This window comes from Ooceraea biroi, chromosome 7 (assembly GCF_003672135.1).
Source record: "Ooceraea biroi isolate clonal line C1 chromosome 7, Obir_v5.4, whole genome shotgun sequence".
NCBI classification, from domain to species: domain Eukaryota; kingdom Metazoa; phylum Arthropoda; class Insecta; order Hymenoptera; family Formicidae; genus Ooceraea; species Ooceraea biroi.
Window position 1 is genome coordinate 14,610,162 of NC_039512.1, and position 25,456 is coordinate 14,635,617.

The 25,456-nt window shown below is 40.5% G+C and overlaps 2 protein-coding genes across 9 annotated transcripts in view; one reads left to right on the forward strand and one right to left on the reverse strand.

Annotated features, from left to right (window-relative positions):
• Window positions 1-10,030: 10,030 nt before the first annotated feature.
• The window catches only part of LOC105287636, a 51,386-nt gene continuing 35,960 nt past the window's right edge, over window positions 10,031-25,456 (reverse strand). For all 8 annotated transcript variants that reach the window (XM_011353362.2, XM_011353354.2, XM_026970889.1 and 5 more), the window contains exons 5-7: window positions 12,260-12,501; window positions 11,927-12,059; window positions 10,031-11,675 (exon numbers count right to left, since the gene is read on the reverse strand). In XM_011353362.2, coding sequence (XP_011351664.1) covers window positions 10,912-11,675; window positions 11,927-12,059; window positions 12,260-12,501 — 1,139 coding nt within the window. In that variant the 3' untranslated portion in view covers window positions 10,031-10,911. The remainder of the gene's footprint in view (window positions 11,676-11,926; window positions 12,060-12,259; window positions 12,502-25,456) is intronic.
• LOC105287629 lies at window positions 12,508-25,439 on the forward strand. The gene is made up of 4 exons (XM_011353277.2): window positions 12,508-22,410; window positions 22,717-22,876; window positions 22,933-23,076; window positions 23,189-25,439. The coding sequence occupies exons 1-4, from the start codon at window positions 22,254-22,256 to the stop codon at window positions 23,445-23,447; spliced, it is 720 nt and encodes a 239-aa protein (XP_011351579.1). The 5' UTR covers window positions 12,508-22,253; the 3' UTR covers window positions 23,448-25,439.

Consider the following 25,456-nt stretch of genomic DNA (forward strand, 5'->3'; position numbering starts at 1 on the left):
ATCCTGGCTGACCCGAGCGATAACGAGGTATTAACGATCGGAGCCGAACCAGTTCGAAGGAAGGTTGCTCACGGACGAGGCTCACGTTTAGCCGATCGGCCGAGGCCATCCCATCCCATCTCCCTTTCCGTCTCTCGTTCTTTTCATCTTTCTCTCTTCATCCACCTCTCCGACGAGTCTTTTGTCTCGGATCGTCTCGGGGTTTTCGATTATCGTCCGGTACCAGGCACCGTAACGATCGCCTAACTCAGTGGGCCCGCCCCCAACAAACGGCGACTCCACCTCCGAAGGTCCCGGCCTCACTTTTTGCATTTAAATTAATTTGCGCCGATTAATTTTTAATTAAAGCCGAGACCGGGACCGGCCAGGCGCGAAATGCTCGCGTCAAATGTACCGGCTGGCCGATCGAATAATATTCTCGGCTGCTTTCTGGGGCCTCGCGAAGCGGTTCGGCTGATTTGCCGGTGTTATGATTGGACGTGCGCGAATTTATAGCAAGAGGAGGTTCAGGCCCAAAGAGATTCCAATCGAGTTGCATCGAGGCGCGATTTGATTTGGTGCTTGAACAATTTCTTTTTTTTTCTTTTCAAATCTAATATCTTAAAAATTATACGGACTTTTATCTGAAAGATAAATCTGTTAATACAAGCAAAATTTTACAGAAAAATTTCAATTTCTGCAAGCAATACGCGATCCTTCCGACGATAAAGGAATCGAAATTGCGCTACGCGACTCATATTATAAATAAATCATCGAAACTCTGGTACGAGTGAAAATCTGACGCATCCGTCTGTTCTCTCCTTTTCCTGCCTCTCTTACGCCCAATCTTTTCCTACGAAGATACACCGACGGAGTCCCCGTACGAAAGGCGTTCATAAAACGGCCGTAAAACACTAAACGGCTGTAAAGCTGCTGCCCCAAAACGCGCCTCGGACATTAGCCGTTGTTTGGCCGTTGCTGTTGTTGTGGAAGCAGTGCGCAACGTGTTTCTTTGCAGTCCGGCCGGATAGAGACACGCACCTTCGACGTTAAATCATCCCGCAACCACGCCCCATCCTGTCTTTCTCTTTCCTATCCTTCCTCTTCTCCGTTCACCCGCAGAATCTCCGAGACGTAGAAATTCTCGCACGAAATTCTCGTGACAGATGAAAAAAAGTAGTCAGTCAGCGTGAATTCTTCAGTTCTTTATTGTCACGGGTCATTAAGTGTGTAACGTGATCAGGCTTGCTTACTGCATCATCAAGTTTGACGATATATCGTGCAATTTTGATTTCTTCAGCTTTCGATCTTATGAATGTCTCGAATTTTTAGTTATCCATCTACATTCTCGGATGATATAATCATCCGATTGGGTGCTAAGAGTTTTCTGAGCTGATTAGTCGTTTAGATAAGCCAAACGTGAGTTCTATTTTATGAATGATAAATGAGCTTGTATTCATTTTCTCACCTCTATTAGTTGGTTGCTTCTCGCTGGTATAATGCTCATCACGAGGAAAGCATGAAGATGTATCACGATAACTACCGCGTAACCGCGCTTATCAGTTTTGCAGCCAATCTATCGGTGGACGTCATTTGACAAATATAGAGTTCACCCGATATTGAATCTTAATTCGCTTGCAGTGTTTCGATGCTTCTTCTCAAGTTCCTTACTTACCAGATCCCGATTAAATCCCCGCCCCCTTTCAAACGATCGTACTAATTACAAGATGACTTCCGGCAGAGTCTGCGAGGCTACTCGCCGGCAATTTCCGGTCGGTGTTTTCATGGCGCAAAGATTATCAACGAGTTATCATCTCAATCGATGCGGGATGAGCTACCGCGTGATAATCATTTGCTAAATCGAAAGAAAGCAAGCGTAGAAGCGGGACTACTCAAAGCTGATGCTCGACATCGTTCGATCGAAAAGTTGATTTCTTCCGCGCTTCCGTGTTTACCTTTTGAATTAGATTATGTATTAAATTAAAATGGGGATCGCTTTGCTTCAAATAACGGAGCTAATTGTAATTATGTAGTTAGATGACAGTATTTACGAGGCACATTTATATAATTAGCGGATAATAGCTGCGCTAACCGGCGACAGCAAATACATAATAGACGAGGCTCATAAATGAGAGCTCGTACCGGCATAAACATTCACAACGCTAAATGAATATCCAGTAAATTAATAAAGTCAACTTTTCATTTTGTTTTCATTTTAACGAAAAGTTTTTCTATTAACAATTTACTTGTAGTTTAAACTCTTCCAATTGTGCATACGAAGAATGATGTAATTTTTAAACAAAAACAATCTCTTTCCTTTGATATTACTATCAATTCACTTCTCAAATCCTGGCAACTTGTCAGCAGTTTAGGTTCTTACAGAGTCTGAAATTCCCGAATCCTCGTATCCATAGATCTAGACTAGCGAATATTGTTTGGTAGGCTTTTACCTTGACGGCTGGAATAACAGGTTCTTCTATAAGTCTAGAATGGGAGTCGGCCACGAGTTAACAGTTATATACCTGTTCCCTTGTGTCACGCGGGCAACTCAACGCCGATCACTTTATGTCACGAGCTTCCTCTGCTACTCTATACCGTATTACGTGACCAATAGGTATTATATTGCTACGGCGATAGCAACTTATTAGCGTTAATTATGCGTACTTCCTCTATCTATCCAGCAACCAGCACCGTTATACGGAATTCACATGGCTATTGAACGTGTTGGGACTATTTTCCTTTGCCGCAAGAAAATTGTAGCCTCATAGCGTCGCAGGCACATCAATGTGCTCAAGATCTTATAATTCGCAAATGTTCGTATAATCGCCCTGCGAATACGTGATTTCATTAAACAGCCTACATTCGACGTAGACACTTAACCCTTCAGCCCTAACTATTATAATCTCGATTACATTACCGAGTTTTCCCGAACAGCTACCAAGAATCTCGCAACCACCACCACTATTACTACATCAATGAATGATCTGCTTTCGAGTATAAATACGTCTCCTCCAGGTGCATTCTCCCTCTCCTCTTTCTTTCCTTCACAAGAAAAGATATCGGCCGATGAAGACGTTGTAAAACGAATGCATACTCCGTGTCTTGGTTCTCACACCTCGAAGACGGTGCGGCGCGCGGTCAAAGGCCCGCGGGGGGTAAGGCCGTCTCGGACCGTGGGGCTAATTGATACGTAAGATTACGTTCTCCGGCTTGTCCCCCTTCTTCATTCCCGTTCCCTCGGCCTCGTCGGGATGATTGGTTGTCTGACCAAGGACTGGTCACTAAATTCCTCGAGTTCGGCTGGTTTCCAAGCCGCGCGATTCCTGCTACACCGCCACGGCCGCGATAATACAAACTGTTAAATAACATCCCCTAGCAACTTTTTTTATGAAACGTGGCCTCGTGTCCTGAAAACCAACTGTGCACATTGAGTGAGCACTCACGAAGTTAAGGAAAAGTGTCATTTGTACGAACATGTTGTGTCTCATCCATAGTGGTATATGCAATCGAGATACCTCTGTTGAAAATGATCCCAACGTGAAGAAATAATCTGTATTGCTATCACGCACTCAGTTCAATTAAAATCGTTTCTTAATACTCGCTATATATGCATACACTTTTGTCGAGATTGTTACCAAAGTGAATGATATTAATTAAAGGATCGCTCCTCATAGTTGAACCTAATCAATTCCACAGAGATGAAATTGGTTGACGGCCAGTAATCCTTTTTTTTCTTGCAACCGAATTGATGACGGTTTGATACCGTTGGAAGGATGAGAGGACTAGGTGAATTAGGCCCCACAGACTCCCCGTGGTCATCTTCTAGAAGAGTGTTAAGTAATACATTACGTGAGCAACACCTGGAACCGCGCGCGGACAACCGCACAAAGGCCGCCTCCCTTCGGTCGAGACGATCGTGACTTGTTAACACCCTCCGACACAACCACCGACGTTAACTTCACCCCCGCAGAGATTGCCCGGCGAGATTGTGACCCGTCGTACCTGTCTTCTTTTAATAGATCCAGCAAAACTGATTTGTTCTGATTAAATGCTGCGCGGTTTCTTATCAAAGAATTCATTCTTCTGGACATTTTATAGCACAATTCAAGTACTCACCATTTAGAAAACTTTTTGTGTTTATATCTTACTCACTGTTAAGAAATATTTTACATTATATTATTATACATATATTGTATAATAATCTTGAATGCTCATTTTTACAATATATAAAACCTCTTGTGAGTATATTTTATTTAATAAAAATCAAATGTTTTTATATAAGAAATTAGTAACTATATAGTGATAGCCTATTCTTTGTTTCCCCAAACTATTTGGAAGATTCAAGGCAAATAACATGGGATGATGAGAATGCGAAAAACCTGCTAGAGGATTTGGCCAGTGTCGAAAAGTCACGCGCTGAAACCCGTTAGCGAATTCAACTGGACACGTTTGCACCTTCGCTTGATCGGCTCTTTGCTCTCGTGCATTTGCAGGGACGTAGGCTGGGCCTGACGGGCCCTACGAGGCGCGATCCGTTGCACCGTGGTGGGGGTGGCACGTCCACGGAGAGAGGAGAGGAGTTCCATGGAGGGGCACAGAAAGTGTCGGGCAATACTTTCCAGGTCGACCGTCGCGCCGCTTGACGTCTTAATGCACGTCGAGAATAATCTCACCGCCAATTTATTACACTCTTTCTCATTTCTTTCCCGGACCTTTCGCCCCGCGTCTGCGGCGCACCTACCGGACCCTTCCTTTTGTGCCCTCTCCGACGAGAGAGCAAGCCCTTCTCCGTCCACCGCGCCACTCACCTCACCCATCTCCCTTTCTCTGCTCCGACGGCCGCCTTGGCGCGAGCGCGGCACCGCTCGCACCTAATAGAATACATAATTTGAATTTTTGAGTTATACAGAAGGTGAGAGGGCGAGGGAGGAACGAACGCACGAAGAGGAAAGTGCGGAGACATGGGTCGGCAGAGGACAGACGTGCCGCACGATAAATTTATGAACTTTACGGGGATTTAGGGGAGCTGCCGAGCGGGATTACGGTACGCCGATCTTGATCCGTACTGTATGGATCCTCTTTAGCATAGATCCGCTTTCTACGCGGCACTCCGAATAAATCCCGCTGATGGTGATCATTTATATTTATATTATATTTTTAAGTGACATAATTAGAGGATTAAGGGATGAGAACTCGTGCTGAATTTGCAGGGAATGATCGATAGAAGGTAAATTGATGTTTAAGAAATAGTTTTACTCAAAAGAGTTAGACATATCTATCTAGTAGAAAAGATAGAAAAATGTTTTTCTACAAAATATTCTCTTATGCATCGTTGAAAATAGTTATTTGTCACTCTGTGATTTGTAAGACTCTCGTGCTGTTCCAGTATCGTTCTAATTTCTGCCGTGAACATGATCTAATGAAGCATGAAGTCATTGGGGCCCGGTGGTCTCTGATGACGAAAGGCTCAGTAAATCTTACCCTCATATAATAATTTAATAACGGACTTGTACAGGTATGCGCGCGACCCACACCTTATTTAGGCGACGGTTAGAGGCCTCTTATGTTCATAAATAATCGTCCTCGGATTAAGAAGAAGCGGCACTCGTGGAATCTGTGTGTTAGCTCCGGAAATTCGGCCTTACTTTGAAGACCTGCTTCGAAAAAAGGTCCGTAATGAAACCCTGTTCATACCCGAATAACCAGCAGCTACTCTTTTAACTTCTTTGAATCCTTAACTCCTTTAATCTGTATGCGTCATAAATTCTGGATAGATATTTTTGATAAAAAGTAATTAAATATAGTTAGTTTGTATTATTATTGTAGTTATTAAAGTTGTTATTCTCATTGTAACTATCATCAATTTTTATTCATCATTTACTCCAAAGGGCTCGCACCAAATAGCGCTTCTCCTTCTCTCCAAATTCTTCTCAAGATGTTATGAAGCAGTTCAATCAGTTGAACTTGTATAAAAGTGGTTAACGCAGGTTGGTATTTCGAAGATCCTCTCAGAAAAGGAGTATCCAATGTATTCGAAATTTGATAAAAATACAGCAGCATTGTCAGTTTAGACATGATCCAAATATCACATCCTATGACTCCACAGCAATCTTTATTATGACAATAATTTAATTTCGAGCCACGGACTTCTGGCTTTGCTCGTAAATACGGCGATTATCGTTTGCGCTTATTAAATCCGTCCAGGTCCCCAGTCTTTCCCTCTCCCTTTGTATCCACCCATGTCCCCGGGCCCATGGATGCATCTTCTCCCCTTCTTTCACTGTAGTCTACTCGACGCGGCGGTCTTCCAATCAGCGGCACGGATATGCTCGCGGTCCCTCTTGCCCCTCGGGCCTCACCGATGCTAATTTCACGCGGCTCGCAAAGTCTATTGCTTCGGCAGCAACGTGGCAGCAACGCGGCTCGTTCCCCCCTCGCGGCGGCTTCACTGATGATGACGAGATGATCACTTAATTTGGCCAACAGCTGCCGCGCTCCTTCGTCCCCTTCTTCATCCTATTCCTGCTCCTTCTTCGCCTTCCCTTCTTCTTCTTCTTCTTCTACTTCTTATCCACTCATTCTTTTATCGGCTTGTCTTGGCCGACCTGGAGGGACGGCTCTTGAAAGAGTCGCTTGTAGCGACGAAAAAATATCACGACTTTATTGTGGTGATTATGGAATGGCGATATGCAATTATCAAATTCATTGCTATGCAATTAGATTTCTGGACAAATTCCTCGATCGGTTTGTGGTCTATCTCACTTTAACCGTACCTGCACAATATTCTCATATTTCTTTATGTACTTTTTTCGCAAACTCCAAATAACTTAAGGGTAGGTATTTTTGGGGTCGAATGGTTATCGCGACACTGTCGCGATTTATATTCGCCGTCGACGCTGGTCGTTCGTCTCCGCGTAAGTTTCATGTCGGCGGGAGTTTTTCCTCACGACGGTGCGGTTAGGCGATACGTTTTCCAACGGAAGCTGGCGTTGAAACAATGAACCGACCAACCGGCGTGCTCCCTGCAAATCTCCAGACTTAGCGCCCCCATTGTCACCCCTGACAGCCCTTTCCCGTTTCCCTACGCTTCCACCCCACTCCACATCAGCGAGCGAAGGGTGCTTTGCGGCTTTAGACGGCCCCGTCGCCATGGCAACCATGGCAAACGCCGGCCTCTCGAACTTGTTCCACGCGCACAAACCGGAACGTGCGTTTTCGCGCCGCAAACGGCCGATACGAGCGATCGTTCCGCGCCGTGCTAAATCCTCCGTAAAAAGTTCGCTCCGTATTGCGTGTCGGTCATTGAATACAGATTAAAGTGGCAATTGCGTTGCGACAACTCCGATCGTGGAATATTTCACGAGGAAGATGAGATTCATGTCCGGATGTCCAAAACGTTGAAAACAAAGCAGCCTGAAGGAAAATTAATGATGAAATGACATTCCACTTAAATAATTTTATTTTTGGAATTGTAAAGTTATAGAATTCATAAAATTCTATAACTTATAGGATTTCTTTGAATGATTAATTCTCTCCTATGTTTCCGAGTTGACGCCAAGTGCTTTTATCGGGATAGAAGAGGCGTATTATGTATCAAATTATAGTCAGCCGGAGGTTCTAGCGATGCTGATGCAACAGACGAAGATGGTGGAAAGTGAGACAACCTTGTCGCGAAATTAACCCTCGAGATTGTCGGTACTACCGAGGGGTAATTTCATTTGGCAGCGAGTCCTAGTCGCCCGCGGGTTGTCTGGTTGCCATTTTCTTTGTCACTCTTTCATTTCTCCTTTTTATTTGCCACAGAGAATTTCTTGCTACAACTTCCACTCTTATATTCTCTGTATCGCGTAAACGAAAAATTAGTGTTTTCAAATGAAAATTAATGCAATTTTATTCAGCAACTTCTCAATTGTAAAAAAAAGAAAAAAGACGAAAGCCGAAAACTTGTTCTGAAAGGAGTAAAGTAGTAAGCTTGCAAGCTTTCACAGATGTGATAAAGTTTGAAAGCCGGACGGAACAGCGATAATGTTACGGGTTAGATCGGGACAAGGGTGAAGGAAAAAATAAGGTTCACACCCTCCCATGAGAAAGGTCGAGAGAATGGCGTGAAAACGTCCCCATTTGTAGAACAGAGTTTGATTTTTTCGAAGTCCATCTTCTGCGCTTTATCCTTAGGGATCATTCGCTCTTGGATTCCTTGTCGTTTTACAACAATTTCTGTTTGCTTTTTTAATAAGTCAAGCTTGGTTATATTTTTAAAATTACTTATATCATGTCACGCAACACTAAAGAGAAATGAAAGAGAGAGAGAATTTTTGGAAGAGAAATAAATTAAATCTTGCAATATAATTCTTATTACACAGAAATCTTACTTAATTTTTTTCGCTGTATTTTGTACGTTTTATTGTTATAAAACAGCGTAAATGAGATAAAATAAGGTATAGCAATAAATATTGTAACGTTATAATGGAACGAAATCTTGGCACACATCTCGTTCGAGAGTATGTGTGCAATAACGACCCCTTTCCCGGGGGTAGCTACCCTCTCTCGTACCTGTAACATCAATTAAAATTCTCGTGGTCGATGCGCCGCTGTTTCGCGCGATCGTCCGACGTTTTTAATTGGATTAGAGTGAGACGGCTAGAGTAAGCGAGGGGAAGGTGGCTCGTTTCGAGGGTGCGAGATTGCAGAAAGGGGTTGCGGGATATTTTGCAGTAGAGCGGGAGTGGCAGCAAACTCAGGTAAATGACAAAGATGTGCAAATCTTCTCTTCTTCCAACCAGTTCCACTGATTTGTCAGGAAAGAAGCATCCCCGGAAATGAAGAAATTAATTCCTTGATTGTAACTTGATCTGTCTCCATTGAAAATTTTATACTACGTTTGTAATATCGAATCACGCGGTGTTTGTAATTAACATTATTTTGCAATTCAGATAACAATTGTCTACCATTATTTTTTATGCAAACGATAAGTTATAATTAAACTAATAATACCGTGCAGTGTGCACAACACAAAGCCGGTCAAGTTTCGAATTTGAAAATTTAGCACGATAAACGAGCGATCCGCTTCGTGCATCACATCTGCATTTGTAACACGTTGCATTAATTATGTATTCAATAAATTTTAAACGCATTGAAATGAATTCAAATTGCAGATTAATATTAAACGGTGTGCGCTAATTGGCCGGCCAATTATGCGGCGTTAATTAAACATTAGAAGCGGCACTTGCTAATGCGAACACAATTACGCCATCTACTGATTTCTCTTTTAGTTTAATAAAATTCTATCTTAAAATGCTGTCATCTATATAAGAAAGTTTATATTATTTGATCTGGCTTCTTTCTATAATACCATCAGTTGATTTCCTATTCAATAAATCAAATAAATGTTCATAAAAACTAGATGTTTTGGATAAAAAAACTTTTAAAAATCTTCATAAATCACATTTGCATTAATTTTTATCAACGACTTTTTACTCACGAAACATAACTCTATTATATCTATTGCTATTGTATCTAATACTGACTTTATTAACACATGATATATTAGAGTGCGGAAAGGAAAATGCATTATTATCAAATAATGGTATTACAGGTTGCTTCAGAATTTTGAAAAGATGCCGAAAAATGCACTACAAAATTATAACAATACAGGGTGTCTGATACTCGCTGCTATCGCGTTCTTCGAAATACGTTCGCGTCGCACGCACGGCTAGCCGTTTTTTACGTCATTCATGCCTACTTCCCTCGCTGCCAAACGTGTCCGCTGAATTAGCGTACTTTCTTTAAACTACTCGAAATTTTACGTGGTTGGTTGCAAAATGGTACAGGACTTTTTAATTCAGTTTGACGAGATCTACCTGTGAGCGAAAGGTTTTTCGCCTTATACCCTGTATATTGATTATATTAACCAATTTAAACTTGCTTAGAAAAATTTACATTAGTGATTATATTGGAATCATATTGTTTAATTATTTAGTAAATTGTTGTATTGGCAATTATAATATTTATTGACTTAATAAGAAATGAATAGATGGAAAGGCAAAGAACATTGTTAGAAAAGGAATATTTTATTACATTCAACTATGCTTCTTGTTACAATATATTGATGTACGTATTTATGCAGGCGCACACATAAAATCCTTTTCATATATCTGTCGTTTGATATAAAAAATAAATATAAAGTAATCTAAGATCTAATTATGAATAAAACTTTCTGACGAATTATCAACGGAAACGCTTTTATTTCTGATATGTCGTTGATTAATATTACAATTAGAGCGCGTATCTCGTTAAAGAAATTAGAAAAATTCTTAATGAAAAACAGTTAGATTTCATTAAACCAACGTGTATTTTCGTGGTTCCTTATTATCAATCGAATACACGAAATTGCGCCTAGATGAATATCTTGATTACATTGACCATCAAATATATTACAACGTATTGACTATATCAATATTTGCGCATACAACTTTGTTTGAATGGTTATGCAGTTGTAATGTGATAACATGTTGATTTCAAGGTAAAGGGCGGAAGAATTATTTTATTTGTATAATATTTAGAAGAGTGAGATTAATTTAGATTTCATTATTGAATCCAATTATCTTGAAATCGCTCAATCAACACGTTATCATGGCACGATCGTAGTACCCTTTGGCACTTTTTCCAAGATCCACTGGCAGGAACTTGTAATGTCGATAATTGATAAGAATGCATTTCTTTTCGTTTATGTACCATACACCAATAAAGCGCACAATCAGTAAATATACGGTAGAACTATGTTTCACTGGTAAAAAATGTTTTTTCTTGCTTCTCTCTTGGGCAGTCGGTAATAGAGATCCTCCAATCCGCGTTGAAGGTCACACCAAGTTGCGTCTATAATGGGGTCTCTTCTTCTTGGAGTTACCTTGGGGTCGGAGGCGGGGGTGGTGGTCATACGGCACTTCCGGTGTAAAAGCCCGTCTTGCCGGTCAACCCAGATGCTCGTTTCTTCTTTTCACACTCCATTGTGCTAAAGGTGTTTTGAGCGATCTGCGACTTGCGCTTTGGATTCTGTAAAGTCATGCTACGTTGACTGGAATTGGAACTGGAACTGGTGCCTGGTTCTGACACTTTAAGAATGCCCGAATGTATCGTTCCAAAGTTTTGGTATATATACTGCGATTGAATGGCCGACACGGATGTGTTCTGGTTTTTCAGCATGATTGGAACAGTTTGACCAGCCAAAGTGTTAAACCTGGTGTCATAACCAAATGGGGTATCTAGCAAAGATTCATTTTTATCAACGTAGCTACTCAATCTAGAATCAAGAAGGCCTTCCTTGTCAGCAAAACCGCTCAGTCTTGAGTCTACGACGTTCTGGTCAACGTTTCTCGCAGGGAAATCGGTGTATCGCTGCTCATGACCAGGCTCCTTATCCGTGAACGCGATCATGTTCTGTCTAGAATCGGATAGAATCCGGGAATCGATGAAGCCTTCCTTGTCGGTGAAACCGCTCAATTGAGAATCTATAACGCTACCCTCCGATTTATCAAAGTTGTACCGTGGATCGACGTTCTTGTTATCTGGGTAGGCCGGTAAGACATGAGACAGATCTGCCTTATCGACGTAACTGATGGCCTGTGGGTTCGATGCGCAGATATCGGGTGCAGACTTGCAGAGCAACGAGGTTCCTTCTTCAGCTATTTTTTGAGGTGCTAGGACACAGAATAGTGCGGACTTACTTTCCTCCAGGCATGAGAAAGCGTGCTTATATTGTACAGGGTGTCCCGCAGCACTTTGAAGTTTTAGATCATTGGGATTTCGTTGGATCTCATGATCTTGACATACCCGAACTGTAGGATTTCTATGGATAATGATTCCCTTGATCTTTACAATTACACAACGGTAATAATATGCTGCACCATCACACGCGGGACACCCTTTCTAGCGAGTTAAGTTCACCCACTTTTGGTTGGCTGACCAAAAGGTCGAGTCTGCGGCGGTCCCGGCGATTTCTGATGTGCCCTTACGAGATATTCCGAACTAAGACCTCTTTGCTCTCTTAGTTTTCTCTCAGCACCCGGGACCATCACTCTCACCTAAAAAAGAAAAATAGAAAGCATAAATATCCTTGGACTAAGCGAAATGTAACTACGAAACGTGCCGTGACAAAGCTAGGAATCCACTTGCTCAACATCAGCAAATGCTGTTTTACGCTTTAATGGACTCACGCCAAGTGGACTCGTAGCTAAAACCGAACGGAATAATTCGCAATGAGAGTTTTAATCGACAACTTCACCATCTCCTCGACTGTGGAGAAACGCGCCATGTAGCCGGACATCGTTAAAACGGCTGCCACTTCCGCGAGCATCAGTGCTAATCCCGAAAGCTGAAGGCACCAGCCGTAGTGGTACTGAGGTAGACCGTTATCGTCCATTTGCATGCCGGTCGTTGACGACAAACTATATTTTCCTGGTAGCTCCAGTGATGCGTCCGACAACGCCGATACCAAAAGTATCAGTCCACCACCCAAGGAGAGTCCTAAAACATAAATTCCTAAATACATCTCGTACATCAAAACTTCATTTCAAAGTAAAAATAACAATATCTCTGTAAACTTGAATATCATTTTTCCTTCATAATTTTAAATAAGGTTTTAATAAGGTTTTGCTATTTTCTCAGTTAAGTTTGTTTAGCCTGAAAACTTTTCAATTATCAGTAACTTATTATTTTAATCGCTGCGGAGACTACAATTATTCAGAATGTGATAAAATTACTAAACTAGTAAGAATAAATAAGAAGGCAACGAGATATGTTCAAGGATTTCGAACGTCATCTCTATACATATAACATATCTCTATGTCGTATGCGATTTCGGATATCAGCAGTTAAGAGCGCAATAATAATCCTATTCCGTTAACGAGATATTATTGAGTTTGAAATTGAACCAACGAACGACTGCCACTACATAGTCTTCCCGCTTTATGTGCATGCAAATTTTTATGTTCACTGTTTTACGAACGGAAAGAGTGCAATTAGATCGAAGCTGAATTAGGATCAGATCAGAGTTGATTAGGATCAAGATTGGATATTAGGATTCAGATGTAATGAGAGTCATGTTACATTCCTGAATTAATTTCGACACTGCTGATAAAAAACTACTGATTAGTGCTTTCGGTATTCGTCACTATTGGAATAATCTAATAGACTTAGGATATTGGTTGTGTCTACATGATTACTGGTGACTGTTCGTGACACATCCCATGATCAAAGGCCTAGTAGTACAATAATCGACAGTCATTACGTATATCCTCAGTGATTATGGAAACCATTATAGAAACCGTTTAATAAGCTAATGTATATCCAGAATCAATTACTATACTTTAAAATGATGTAGTCTGATACACGTACGTACACATTCATATGTTCATTTTAAGTTGAAAAAGATCAAGGATGCCGCTTACGAATAATTCTTCCTTAAAAAGCTTACAACGGGATATTGCTCGGTTCAATAAGCTATAAAGATTTCATTTCAATCGTCGTCTTCGTGAGAATCTCCCCATTTGTCGAGAAATGATGCCGCTCATATCGCGAAGTGCCATGGTTCACGAAGAATACGGACGATTGAATCATAATAAAAACGAAATTGGCGACCCACGAGAGACAGCTTATGAGAGGGAAGAAATTGTCCTTTTCAGTCTTTGCCTGCCGCGCAATGTTGCCTTATAGATACTGAATCCATCTCAGCAAAAGAATCGTGCTTTGTCCTGTATATGGATGATAAAATAACAATCTCGCTTGATAGAACAATTTATCAACAAAAACAAAATTAGTGACTTTTATAACATTTTCCTTGATCTCAAAATATTTGTACAGAGTCATTTATACTTTAATCGATGAACTGCAATATGTAACAAAGTCCGTTATGAGTAAACGTCAAAATTAATTTCCTAGATAACATTATTACATTCAGTTCGGATAGTATTGTTGCAATTTATCACAAATAAAAGTTTATAATTATATTTACTGAGCTTAATCGTGAAGAGGATTGGTCATAAAGACAATTTTGCAATAACATATTGCAAGTTTGTCTTTTTGCGGGAATAAAGGATTAATTTTATTACAGCTGTCGCTAATTCTCCATGTGTCTGTGTACGCTGTTGCAACCGAATAATATCCGACTACGAGCAAATTCCACATACATAGCGATGGAAACTTCCAGTTCTGTTCTTGTTTCCATGTTCGTCGACTAAATTGCAATTACCGCTAATTAATTGAGCAAAGGTTTGTAGCAGTCAGCGGACAAAGCAAGGCGTGACTACGTCGACGAAGAAATTGCAGGTCAGCACATCGATTGCATTATCGTTAAATTACATATGGGAAGATTTGACAGCCTGGCAATAAAAATTTGATAAGCTATGTTGAATATATCTCATCAATATTATTGTATCTCCTCCACCACTTCTCTAGTAATTTCAAATCGCTCATCCCTTTCCAAACATTGCGACCTGTATCTAATTCATCAACAGTAATTACACTCCTCTCGTCAAACAAGGCCGAAAGCCCTGTCGGGTCATTGTACCCTCTTTCGATCCTCGCCCCATTTCCGACCTTCGGAACGTAATACGCATGCACCAAAGGGCTCAGTCCTTCGAAAGCGCCTTACATCAAAATTGACAAACTTCCTTCAACTTATTGAAGGCTTGGCTTTCACGTAGAAATCGATAAAGGGTAATTCGCCGCCTGCAATACACCCTGATAATCTTGGATAATCAAACTACACCCGGCTATAGTGCCGGACATTCCACCGGAAGTGGTCGGAAATCTCCCGACTCGTTTCTTGCCGGAAAGCCTGACGGGTCGAACGGCTGCGATGCAACCTCCCTCGAGAAACGTATTTCACGGAACATTCTGGTTGAGTGCCGGGCGGCTCGCAGGCCGTTCATGAACTTTAACGTTTGCAAGAGCGCTAATAAAAACAACGAGAATCGTGATAATAACGGCAGCGAGGATAAATATGCAAGAGATAATGGAAAAATCAATAAAGCCTACAGCGCAGATCGACGTGCGAGCGGAAAATTCCGCGTACAAAATTTCGTTGAGGTTGAAGCGGGCACGTACGAGAGAGAGGTCGACACGCGTACCATACACGGCCGTGATATGTTGCTAGTGGGTCAAGTTATTTAATCCCGCTGGTATAAACCATAGCCGGCACGTCCGAAATTTATGCACCGGAGCCGCGCCAGAATGCACGCTGGGATGCGTGGTCCGAAATATTCGCGCACGCTCTTCCGGAAGACACGTTGGCGTGTCCCGACTATGCGAACTTATTATAATGGCAGCAAAGATAACGCGCCCATGTCGATTTCCCTGTTGAACCGAATTCGTCATCCACGTCATCGCGATTTATCCACTTGCTCTCTTCCCTTGTCTTGTCCCTTATTTGCTTCGCCTTGATTAATGTTTAAAGCGAAGCGGACTGAATGACAATTAAAACTAGATAAATTAATTAAAATCCGAATCAAATTAATCAAACCTGAAAAAATAAATTCTTCGCAATAACCGCAGGAGCGTTTCATTACGATCTAAAACTAATTAAAAATTGGAACAATAACGGACAGTCAGCTCGCTCGTATTCATCGTATTCGTTTGCATGTCAGCGCATTCCTCGTCCCTTCGCGCATATACTCCAACCCAGGAAAGTGCATTCCTACGGGGTGCAGTTCGTCGGATGCTGTTGGCGTTGACGCAGGAATTGGATCGGTCATCCGATATCACAGACGGTATTCTCGAAATTCGAGCGTCCTGTATTAATATTAAATTCCGTCGGACTTGCCTAGCCAATGATAGTCGAGGAAATTACACGCCCGAATGCGACCAATAACTCGTATCGACCAACAGCTTAGCTTCGTAATTCCGAAATTGAAGAATTTCTACTGCAATTTTATCGAGCCGTCCTCAACAAATTAATCCTCAACAAGGAATCGATTAAAAATTATCGATTTTAAATTTACTTTTAAAATACTACTTAATATATAACTCGAGGAAAGCATTCTACATCTATGTGAGAGAGCCGAGTTCTTTTAATAACTGTGCTGTTTGTCATACCTGGCGATATGAAAACGCAATTTGCCAGTATTACAAAATATTAATAAAAACCCCTGAGCTTTTAATATGTAAATATATTTTACTAATTAACCATCTGAGCATTTCAAGAATTCGCGGCTCATTCGATATATCGAAATTGCGTGATGCATCGATCGCGGTTATAATACGGCGATTAAATCAAACACGATATCCAATCGCGTACTGCTTTTGATATTGCCAAATTAATTTTATAATTTTATAATTTTATGCTGAATAAAACGGTGGACTAGTAGGATTTGTTCGTTGAATAAAACGACGTATTAGCAACGGCGCCCGCGTGATTTATAAAAATGATTAACGCCACGTAGGGAAATGCGTGAGATATGCGAAATAATGCACGAAAATAATGTTGCTCCGGCCGCCGTGTTTACGCGAATTTTCATAGCACCGTGCATATTGACATTATCTTTTCTGGATACGATGCGTTATTAATGTCGAGTATTAAAACTCGGGCGCACGATGCGACGTACAGTTAGAATTTAATTTAGCCCGAACATGAGTTCTCTCTCTCTCCCTCTCTCTCTCTTTTATCCTTCTACATATCGAATCTAATAACAGACAGTTTATAGCGCAACATAACATCGCTCAAACTATTATTAATTAAAGTAGCTTTCGCTACGCGCATGATTATTAGGTAGACGATTTTATGATAAAATGTCGCAATTATGTCGACAATTTTCAATAATTCCTACGCGACGAGAGATTCGGGAGGTGCCAGCGTTGCTCGATGCTCTTGAAAAGTCCAGGTTCGTACAAGTTGCTTTTCTTCCGAGTCAAATGGCGTAACTTCAAGTACGTCCTAAGAAGTATATCCCGCGCGGTAATAACGACGTCGTTAGACGTCGCTCGACTCCCTCATCTCGCAGTGACCCATAGAATGCAGAGTGAGAGTACACGTGTGTGCTGAAGATCCGCGAAAATTACGAAGTACTAGGTATTCTCCAGCACTGATGTGAACGAATGAGGGTTTTCGCGAACGTTTGATCGCGAATAATAGTTACATTTTGACAATTACACTCGCACGATTTATTTTGATTTGTGCAATATGGCCACCAAAAGCGAATAATGCAATCCTTCTTAACGCAGCACACCGTGACATCATTGATAATGGCTTATGCACAATTTGCCGAGGACACGGAGCCGGCGATGCGAGAAACCAAACAATCGATTCATCTAGTAACGTTTTAGAGCAGCGACGTGGAGCATATTTGGGCTCGTTCGAGCGTGAGCGAGCATTGTTGCACATTAAACGTAATAACAACTTGCAATTAAGGCACTTTCCAGCTCTAATTGTTTTGAAAAGATTCGAGTGTTTCGCAGAGATTCAAAAACAATTGTCTCTTTTGTTCGCTCAGCCGAATATTAAATCAAACAACATTTCAATATATTATGTCAATCAAAAAGCTCGGTTCTATTTTTGCATCAAATTTCACTTTATTACATTCAGTAGAAACAAATTATTCATCAAACAAGTAACCGCCATCGTTCTCTATGAATATACATTACAACATTGTTGATTGTATTACATATACATTTATTTGAAAAATTGAAAGTCAAACCGGACTTTTTGACTGAGTCGAAACGCTACGTCGTATATTGAAAAGTCAATATGGTGGCCAATCACATTTCTGGCAGAGGCAAATGAACCGAATCAAAGAACTCAGCTGCGAGAAAGAGCGGTTCCGGACCATCCCGCACGCATACAGATGCAATTTCATGCTGTATGCTGGTAATTAGGCAATTAATCACGCGCGCATCAAATATTTACGCGCGCAGGAAACCGCGCTTTCTACACAAACATACTGCAATTTATCATGTTTCGCTCTCACGCCGAATCACGTCGCCAGCCCGAGTTTTTTCAACGAGTGAGGAAACCGAAAGCGAAATCGCGGAAACATCTTGGATACAGCAGGGAAAATCTTCAAATATTACAGATTGAAACTTGCTATTAATTAATAATACATACAATATGCGTATTATTTATTTATTAATTTTTTTATTATTCAGCTGCTACCTTGGTTCATTAGTCCTATTACAAATTTAGCGTTGCTTAACTGATGTTGCGAAATATCATCATGTTAATTGTAATTCTGAATACCAACAGTGTCTCCAATTCCAAACAGTGATCTCGATGCATTTAATTTGCGAGATGATAATATAAACCGAGCGTTTTATTAAACTGTTGCGGCAGCGCCGAGATTGCTGAAATGTATCAGCAACGCGATCGATGTTGCGGCAGTAAGAAATGCAATTATGGTTGTTTAGAGTATCCTTCTGATAATTACGTATACAGAAACGCTTGCATGCGTTGGTTCACGATATATCTTGTGTTTGTCCGAAACTCTGTCATGTATCATGCATGCATATAATTTTCAATTCCTCCCCAAAGAAGCCGCGGGCGATCAGCGCAAGTATTGTGCGCCCTCATTAATTCGCTCCATGGCGCCTCATTTAGACTTCTCGCGTCTTCTCCTCATTTGCATCCCTATTGATCATCGCGCGAGACACTTTCGAGCTCCGCGCTTTTTCTGCAAAAAAGACAATCGCAGCGAGACGCAGAAGTTACAAAATTTCCGCTACAAAGCTCTAAAGCGTCTTTGAGACATTTTAAATATCAACTCTCGCGTTTGCGGTATTAAAATATTAATCGAGAAACGTGCGGAGAGATAATGCTTAATCTCGATAAAAAAATAAAGCAACTTGCGATCCCAGGGAAATGATATTTTATTTTATCACGACTGCGAAAAGTTACATTATTATTGAAGCAAACAGAAAGCGGCCGTGTCTCATACCGCACGCCGGGCTGCTTAATTTAATTATGGTCGTTAGCAGCCAGAGCGGCTAACTCCGCGCGAGTTATTATAAGCTTGCAACTTGCATTGTAAATTATTAACGGCTCTCCGGGCGTAGCTAAATCGCTAGTATGGTGGCTTAGAATAATTCGGCGCTCGATAGCGGCGGTCGCTTCCGTGGGATTCCTTGAATAGGGGGTGGCTCTATCAACGGGCGCCGCGAGGGTGGGCGCAATTTGAATAAGTTCGAAAGGGACGCAATTCGCCCGCGGGCCTCGCGAGGAGAGTCGAGGCCGGTTCGCGGAGGTGGGTTTATTCAAATTGAACGCGACAGAGGCGGAATATCTGGCGTGCCCGCGGGTTGTCAACTTTCCATTTTAAGTTTGCTGACGTATTGAGTCGAAGTTCGTAGCCGCGGTACTTCCGGAACTAGTCCACCATCCCCGGGAGACGGGGGCCCGTTCCGACAGGTAAAATATTGTTCCGCTACCTCGTGCCGCGCATTGATTCCAGATATTGCGGCAATGCCCTCCGGACAGCTGGAAAACATAAATAACAGTGACGGAAGTGCACAGATGGCCGAATAATGGAAAGATGTTATTAATGGCGGACACTTATTCAGACGGTCTCTATATCCTCCCCATTTTATTTTCTAATTAGTCAGCCGGTTAATCGTTAATTACCTCATAATCTAGAATTTTTAATCCCGAATTGTTCGTCATGTCTGAAAGAGCAGGTTGGTGAGTGAGTCGGCTTTTCCATGACACAATGCATCCGGGAAATTTAGTCACGCCGCCGACAGTTTTCCCTTGCGGTCGTTATAATAAAGCTTAATCTCTGTTCTACACTGCGGCGTTTTAATGAACGCGCCGCCTCAAAGCGTTTATGAGATATATGCAAATTTTTTAAATCCGCTTGTTTGACATATGGCGTCACGTCGTGAGTCTTGCTGAGCAACGCAGATTCATTAAAACATTGATGCGTTTATTAGAAATTCCAATCAAGCACATTAATGAAGCATAGGGATTTGTAATCTCTTCCGGGCTTTTACCGTGCTAAACTAAAAGGCGCGAATAAAAGATTTTTTTAATATCTCCCTAAAAGCTTCCGAATTTTTTTTTACGTAACACACTGTACTCTTTCCAAGATAACGGGATTAGCTTTAAACATTTCTCAGCGCGCTTCCGGCGGAGAAATATCAGGCGTAAAGCGAAATTTGTGAGCCGATCGACGACCAGAATTATTATTATAATCGAACGCGAATTCCTGCGACAACTTTTAATGGAGTCACGCGTTGTCGTCTACTTTAGAACTTTAAGTGTCTCTTGCGAGGTCTTTCTCACAGATTGCGACGCGACGAGAATAACGAGAATCATAAAGTAATCTGAGAGTGGCGACTTGGTCGGAGACAGATCAACGACGTAGACGAAAACTTGATTTCTCGCGCCAAGTCGCAATTCTAATGACAATTCTAATGCGATGCAAGATGAACCCAAGCGACATAATGCACAAGAGACAACTGCCAAAGCTACGGTACTTAGTTAGTTCGCCAAGAGATTTCTATTACAGTTAATATCCTCGTGTCTTCATTTTACCTTCATATTTTTCCGAACAGTATCTTTCTCGCGATTGCGAGAGGATTCTCTTAGAAACGTGCACAAGAGAGGAGTGTCGGGGTGGTTGCAAGGTAGAGGCAGGAGGTGGGAACCTTGAAGAACGAGGGAAGAACGTGAAACGAAAGCGGATGTCGCGGCCAAGAGGGACGAAATCGTTAAAAGGAATGCGCAGTCGAGCGAAAGAGGCCTCAGGAGGGAGGAAGTTGGCCTTGCAGTTGAAATAATGTAGAAAAAAAGGCTCCTCCGAAAACCCAGGAAGGTACCCGCCACCCCATTTTATTTCAGTTTTCTCAGCTTCCGCGGGAAGAAGTTCCTGTGATTTATTTTCCGACCTTCGTTTTAATTTCAAATTAACAATGGTACCTTTTTCAAAGAAATTTAAGCGAAGCTCCATAGAGCTTTGATCTTTACAAGAGTATGCGTTTTAAACATGAATGTACCTTGCATTTTACAAAATATGTCGGGTATTTTTTGCGAGATGTCAAATATTTTCCAGACCGATCTGTTTATTCAGTTCTCATTTCACACTGATAATGTCAGTGTATCTCGGAATTGCAAATATTGCTTTGATATCGGACACGCAGTAATCACGTTCGCGATATAAAGGAAAATTACATGATGAAAAAATGTATGTTAAATTCAATACATTTCACACGTCCTAAACGGTTCACTCAAATTTTTGTGTAAATTTAACGTGAATCAAACAATGATATCGATATTATATAGATACTTCGACATAAAATTAATAAGAAAGCTACAATGTGTGGAAGAACATTTTATGTAAAATGGACATATCTATAATATTAAATTTTAGTTAAGGAAATGTTATATGTATACACAATGTCGCACTGCGTTAATGTTTGACAAAGGTTAATTTAACACATTTGGATTAGTTGATTATAAATTTAACATATGAAATTTAATTAATACAATGAGAACTTGTTGAATTTGCACATGAATATGTTGTACTTTTAAGATAAAAAATGTTCACGAGGAAAAAACTCTGTTTTAACAGAAATATTAAATAAAAGTTTTTTACTGTATACTTGTGCTGTGTGTGTGTGTGCCGAACAAAGCATGCGATAAAAGAAGTGCTCATGACAATCTATTAATAGCAAAAAAATATGTGCACCGATAAGAAAAATGACTTGATGAATGGATATCTTAAACGTTTCACTGCTTTTGTAAACTGATAATAGGGTAATGTCTACATCAACATTTTTTGATGATAAAGTAATAACGACACATGTTTATTTAATATATCTTTTCTTAATTTATTTTTATGAAATACTTGATTAAATTGAAAAAATTAAAAACAGTTTTTATATATTGCACTTTGAGATCGAAATATACACTGTCTATATAACGAAATTAAAAGATCATTTTATATTATTAGCTGGTGAGCATTATCATTATCTACATCAGTATGAAAAGGTCAATTTGTCAATTTGTCCAAAGTTCGGATTATTTTAGATACTAATCTTTCAGTATCGTCAGGAAACTTGCGGTGAGGAATCATTCGTGAAGGAAACATGTGACCAACATACGTTTGCGTTGACACAATGTTAACCTTCGTACCGCAATCTTTATCTTAAGAAACCTTCAAGTAACAGTTTCGTTTTGTATGGCGTGGCAGTAACACAGGCAACTTTGATGCGAAAGCCAATAAGTATTTTGTAAAATAACTTCCTAACAATTACAAAACTGTTTTGCTTCAAGCCACATCAATAATTTAAAAATGAAACGAATTTACGAAATAAATTTAATTATGCTTTGTGTATTCGTTCTATTTGTTAATGATAACAGTGCAGTGGAAGGTTCCAGAAAAAACAATTATATTCGATCATTCATCATGCTAAAGGAAGTGAAGAATCTTCGACATGGAATCCTTCCAGGTAATTATTGCAAATGTGAAATAACAATTTGCTTGCAATATAAACAAATCTTAATAAAATTTTTAATATAAATTTCAATTTTTAAAATGTTTCTTTAGTTTAATTCTCTCTCTCCCTCTCTCTGTCTCTCTCTCTCTCTACTTTCACTCATTAATTTATCACAAATTCATTCCGAAAGCATTTCAATTTGATCCACTCATAAATTAACTTAATTTTTAACTCGTATCTAATTAGTAGATATCTAATTAGTAGATATATAATCGAACAGTATTTATAATTGCATAAATTTATTTATTTATATTTCAGGCACGCGTTGGTGCGGACGGGGAAATATTGCTCGCAATAATTCCGAATTGGGCACGTACAATGAGCTAGACGCGTGTTGCAGAGCGCACGATAGCTGCGAAGATTATATCAGACCTAAATCTGAAAAATATGGGCTATATAACAAATATATTTGCAGAAGGTACGTCGAGATTCTTGGCAGTGCAAACGCACAAACTCATTTTTAATTTTTTGCAGCTCATTGTGCGAGTGCGAGGTGCAGTTTTACAATTGCTTGGCGCAAATTAGCGGCTTGTACTCGTCCATCGTGGGGCAAGTGTATTTCAGAAAATGCAAGAAGTGCTTCCGTACGTACTACGACATAACAGAGTGCGAAAGAGAGTACGTACGATCAAATAAAAAGAATGTGACTGATGTCACATTCCTATTTTATTCCTATTTCAATGATGAATTTTGAGAATTTCCATCGATTATTAATTAATCATTTCATTAGAGGTCTTGATGTAATCGAGGAGAATGATCGTAATGGCCGTCGCGTTTTCTGTGCAAAGTTTGATCGAAATCCCAAATGGAGACGTGGACGTAACATTACTCTGCCAACCTCGACTTCCATTCCGGAACTTTTAATCACAAATGATGACGAATCCGTCCTGCTCGCTTCACAATCTTCTTCTGATAGCGCCAGCAAATATTTTAACGATGACGATGATATTGTATACGAAAACTTTACGCCAATTGAGGGTGATGATTAATGTATCTTTATGCGAAAGTTTCTACCGCAATTCTGCCGCAATTATCAAATGCGATGCAAATATTTTTCCTCTTCATATAAATGCTTTAACTTAATTAAAATATTTTTGAAATGTTTCATTTTATGTAAATGTACTGTGTGTACGATAAAAATACAATAAAATAATAAAAAGTTTTTCTCGCTCGCAAAACTGTGACCCTCGGACCACCACCGTCCAAACACGGCACTGGTACAGTCATGCCCCCCGAGTGCGATTCTAAAGTCCGTCCCGAAATTGCTTCGTTCTCGATATGGCAGCCATTCACGAGGGTGTGGGGTTTACTTGAAAATCCGCCGAGAATTTTATCGCAAGGCCGTAGACGCGTGAGCGAATGAGCAAGTCTACCTCCATTTTGCGATTTTTTCGCTCTTCACCACTCTTTTGCAGCTGGGGAGTTGTATTACCCTCGGCTTCTCCTCACCCTCTCTTCCTCACCCTTTTCTCTCACATAGAAAGAATGTTCAATTATGCAAGAGTGCGCGCAAAAGTTTCACCGGAGATGCTCGCTTCGCGAAGAGTATTTCTGAATTAATATCGGGTGTAAGAGAGCGGGGGGTGTAAGGAACTAACGCGAATCAACAGTCGCTTGTTCGGTGTTGTTCGGATCCGTTTAAAGCAGAAAAATGAAGAAATTATATTTTTCTAGCGATAACCAACGAACAAAAAAGATTAAAATAGGCCGAGTCATAAGTGGAAATGAGATTGTGGCGTCAAGTCTACCCCCTGCTCTTACGATAGTTTTGCCTATGCAGGGTGCCTCAGTTTTATCGGATTAACTAAAAGACTAAAGCTTCCTGAAAATGAATCCCTGCAGTTTCTCTAACAATTTTATTTACATTTCCCAAGATCCTTACACAAACAAGCCTCTTTCATTAAAGGACATGCTTTATATCTTTCTCAGCGCTATTAAAAAGCCTTTAGAAATACCGCCGCGACTCGAAGCTCGTTTGAAATCTCCTTTAAGTACCTCGTATTATAAAGTTCTCTTGAAGAAAATGGCAATTGCTAATAAAAAATGTACAAGAAAAATTTTTCGTTCCTCGCGAGCGACGGACGGAGCGGAAAACATAAAAGCTTAATATTTTGCACGATTTTCGCTGTAGTTTGCACAGGACTTCTAATTGGAGTTTCATTAACTTGAATTGAAACGGCGATGCCAGCAGAATTTTAATTGGAGTCTTTTAAAGGTTTTTTTCCTCGGTCTTTTTATAATTTCCATCGAAGGGAGCGTAATCTTGAAAATTACATCATGGTACCCAATATAATATATAGGATATGTTATAAATCGTACTCGGCGAGGGAGAATTCTCTGAAAAAAGATGGCAAATGTTTCCTTGTACCTTCATTGTACCTTCTACAAAATATATGTGTTATGCGTATATAATTAATAACACGTTTAATGTACTTTACAAAAATGGAATTAGAAAGGAACAATCCGTTACACGCTAAGAGGATGTTTCCTGCTCGGAAGAAAGCGGTGTCGCCCACGTGACGCCACTACCCCTTCATACATGCGACGCTATCCTTTATCGACGTCGACGACAAAACCAAATGATTTTTATTAAAATGTTGAATCCTCTTCTTCTCGACGTTGAAGAAATCAATTTGACTATCCGGCGGCTATATTATCAGTTTTTTCTCGTTTCCTACGTCTTTCTTAACCGAATTTCGATTTCGTTTGAATCATACATATCGACTTACCTGTCGGATTATCCACAAGAAAAAGGAACGAGGACATAGAGAGAAGTAGGAGTAAACGCACGGAGTTGCAATAGTGTCCTGAAAGGATTGGAAATGGAAAGGCATCACGTTTCTAACGACACGTTTAAATCGCTACGCTTCCAGGTTTCAACCATAATCCAGGAATTTTATAACCATGCAAAGGCAGATAGATCATTTCCGCTTCTTTGCGCAGAACGCGTGCACTCTGCTGGAGTACACGGTTTGCGCAAATATTGAAGAGAAACATT